This window comes from Rhipicephalus microplus, unplaced genomic scaffold (genome assembly GCF_043290135.1).
Source record: "Rhipicephalus microplus isolate Deutch F79 unplaced genomic scaffold, USDA_Rmic scaffold_17, whole genome shotgun sequence".
Classification (NCBI taxonomy): domain Eukaryota; kingdom Metazoa; phylum Arthropoda; class Arachnida; order Ixodida; family Ixodidae; genus Rhipicephalus; species Rhipicephalus microplus.
This window is the reverse complement of record NW_027464590.1, coordinates 12,115,836-12,118,692: the sequence shown is the minus strand read 5'-3', so window position 1 is coordinate 12,118,692 and position 2,857 is coordinate 12,115,836. Positions and strand designations below refer to the sequence as shown.

General features: G+C 59.0%; 1 protein-coding gene across 1 annotated transcript; it reads left to right on the top strand.

Annotated features, from left to right (window-relative positions):
* The first annotated feature begins 1,669 nt into the window (after positions 1-1,669).
* LOC142785012 (uncharacterized) lies at positions 1,670-2,638 on the top strand. The gene has a single exon (XM_075883428.1). It carries the CDS (start codon positions 1,670-1,672, stop codon positions 2,636-2,638), a length of 969 nt encoding a protein of 322 aa, XP_075739543.1.
* Positions 2,639-2,857: the final 219 nt, after the last annotated feature.

The window sequence follows — 2,857 nt, the reverse complement described above, 5'->3', positions numbered from 1 at the left end:
AATACACCAACTCATGGTTTTTCGCCGGAAGGCGATAGCGTTTTGGCAGATTTGCAGAACCCAACGGAACAAGAGGTGACGAGAGGCGTTGAAAGCACGCAACCCATTACTGCCCAAGCCCATTCCTGTCCTGTGAGACCAACAGCGGGTGCGAGCGAGGAAGAAGATGCCGGATCTTCTGTTTCGGAGGTCACCGCGGTCGGGATCGGACACAGGGGGGATCCGGGCACTCGGATGCAGACTCGGGCGCGCGAGATCGAAGATGAGATCTCTCGTTTCTGCGCCGACTCGGTAAACCGCATCACGGTGAGTGCCCGAAACTACATAATGTCCAGGGTCTTCGAGTTGGTGAACCTGTGCTCCGACATGCGGGCGGACGCGGCCACGGAGCGGGTCGCGGCCCTGGCGCTACAGGGGCAGTTGGTAGATGCGCGCCGGGAGATCGCCGGCCTACAGAGACAAGTGTTAGTGGCGGAGCGACCCCCGGTTGGAGACATCCTAGGCGGCCTGGCGGCGGCTCCCGCAGTTGGTCCTGCGCATGCTGTGCTTGCTGCTGGGCCTGGCGTCCAGGTGGCGACGGGCGCCACGCCTACTGGTCCGGTTGTTCCTGGTGGTCCGAGCTACGCCGCAGTGGTCCGGGCGGGCGGGCCGGCCGGCATTCCTGGTGCTGGGCCGGCTGGTCCTGCCTGACTCGTTGGAGCTGCTCCTGGCAGGGTGTCCGGCGTCAGACACGAACACGTGGCGTTCCTGACACCGGTTGGAGCGACGGAGGCGCCGGCACGGGACGTGGTCCGACTATTAAAGACGAACATTGACCCTGTGGCAAAGGACATTCGGGACGTCACGCTAAGACACACCAGGTATGGCGTCATGGTTTTCACAAACAATGCTCAAACACTCACAAACATACAAAACGCCATTAACGAAAATGCAGTCACGCGCGCCGCCATGACCATTCGCATCCCCGCCCGCCGAAACCCCCACGTCAGGTTTTCCGGAGTAGACCCCGACTTAGGACCCGAGGAGTTCTTGAGACTCCTCGACGAACGCAACCCCACCCTCCAGATAGGGGTAGACATATCGAAGGTCAAGGTGACATTTCGAGAGCGTGGGGGAACTAAAGCCTACGTGGTAGAGGTCGATCCGGAGGCCTTCCGCAGAATCATGGCCTCTCCGCGTTTATCGGTCGGGTGGACGATGGTGCACGCATCGGAAGACCTACACGTGCCCACATGCACCTTTTGCGCGTCTTATGGGCACGGAAGAAGTTCGTGCTCCGCCGCAGCGGACCCGACCAAGGCCGTCTGCACGTAGTGTGGGGCCGAGGGCCATGTGGGGGCTGCATTTCCCGTAAGAATGGGTGACGCGACAGTCTGTTGCGCGGCCTGCTGCCGTGTCGGGTTGGAGGCGGTTGGGCACCCGACCGGCTTCTCGGGATGCCCGCTGCTACAAGAGAAGGTGGCGAGGCTGAGGGCGCGCACGCACTATGGCGGCGCGTAACGGCGAGGGTAGCGCCGAGGGGGGGCTACGGGTAGGTTTGTTGCGTCTGGCGTTCATGCAGGTCAACTTAGATCACGCAAGGCTCTCTCTGAGTAACTTGTACGATCGCATGATAGAGACCGACATACGCATCGCGGTAGCGTGTGACCCATATAGACCAAAGGGAAAAATGCCCAACCTACCTGCGGGATTTACGGCTTTTGCTTGCGAGGAAGACCCGGCGGCTATCGTACTGGTGAGGCGGCCACCGTTCGACCTGTGCCCCGTGATGTTGTCGAAATATGTGGTTCGAGTCTATGGGCAATATCGTGACTCCCACTTTACTATAGTGTCGGTCTATGCTCCGCCACACAAGCCGATGGACACGACACTCCGGGTGGTTCAGGAAGTGGTGTCGCAGTCGCGTTCTCCACAAGTCATCGTAGCCGATGACTTTAACGCCAAGCACCGAGCATGGGGTCCCAGAGCCGGGGACGATAGGGGCGCACAGGTCATGGAGTTCGCGGCCGCGGCAGGACTGGTCGTCATGAATGACCCACAGTCCGAGCCGACCTACGAGACGGCATACGCCACCAGCTGGATTGATCTCACCCTGGCGACGCTCTCAGTCCTGATGGCGGGATACACATGGATCGTACGCTCCGATATCACGTATTCTGAACATAAGAACATAGAAGTGCGAATAGGATCTGACGAAAGAGTAGCCCGCAAACGCTCAACAAGGTACGCTCAGCAAGAGCTCTTGCGCTCGCTAGAGAGGGAGCCCTGGTTCGCGAAGATCATATGCTCGCAGCCACGGTCCCCAGAGGCATTAGATTTCATATTGGGGGCCTTTTATGAAATTTTCAATAAACACCTGCGACGGCAGCTCAGGCCAGTTAAGTCAAACGCCAGGGGAAACTCCTGGTGGACACCAGCTCTGGCACTAGAGCGTAAGAAGGTAAACGCCATGCGGAGACGTTTTCAAAGAGCAAAAAGCGACGACGTTAGGGCCCTCCTCAAAATAGACTACAGTCGCGCATTGGCATGGTTTCGTCTGTGGGTCGCGGAGGCAAAGGCCCAATACGAAAAAGAATGCCATATGGCGTGTTCGCGCGGAAACGTCTTTTCGACGTCATATAGAGAAGCTTTCGGCTGAAACCGCCCACCACGGTTCTTGCCCCCGCTGAAGCGAGCTGACGGCTCGATGACTGCGACACATCTCGAGTCGGCAGCCCTCCTACTCGAAACACACATCGTGGTGGACGACCCGAGCAAAGACTTGCCCGAGCACGCCGAGGCCAGGCAAATGGCCGCAAGGCCATACAGTCTTAACGAGGTTGATGTCCCATTTACCGAGGCGGCGGTACGCGAGGTG

Excerpts from the sequence above, each read along its gene's own strand:
- LOC142785012 (XM_075883428.1), top strand. The coding sequence starts at position 1,670 with ATGCCCAACCTACCTGCGGGATTTACGGCTTTTGCTTGCGAGGAAGAC.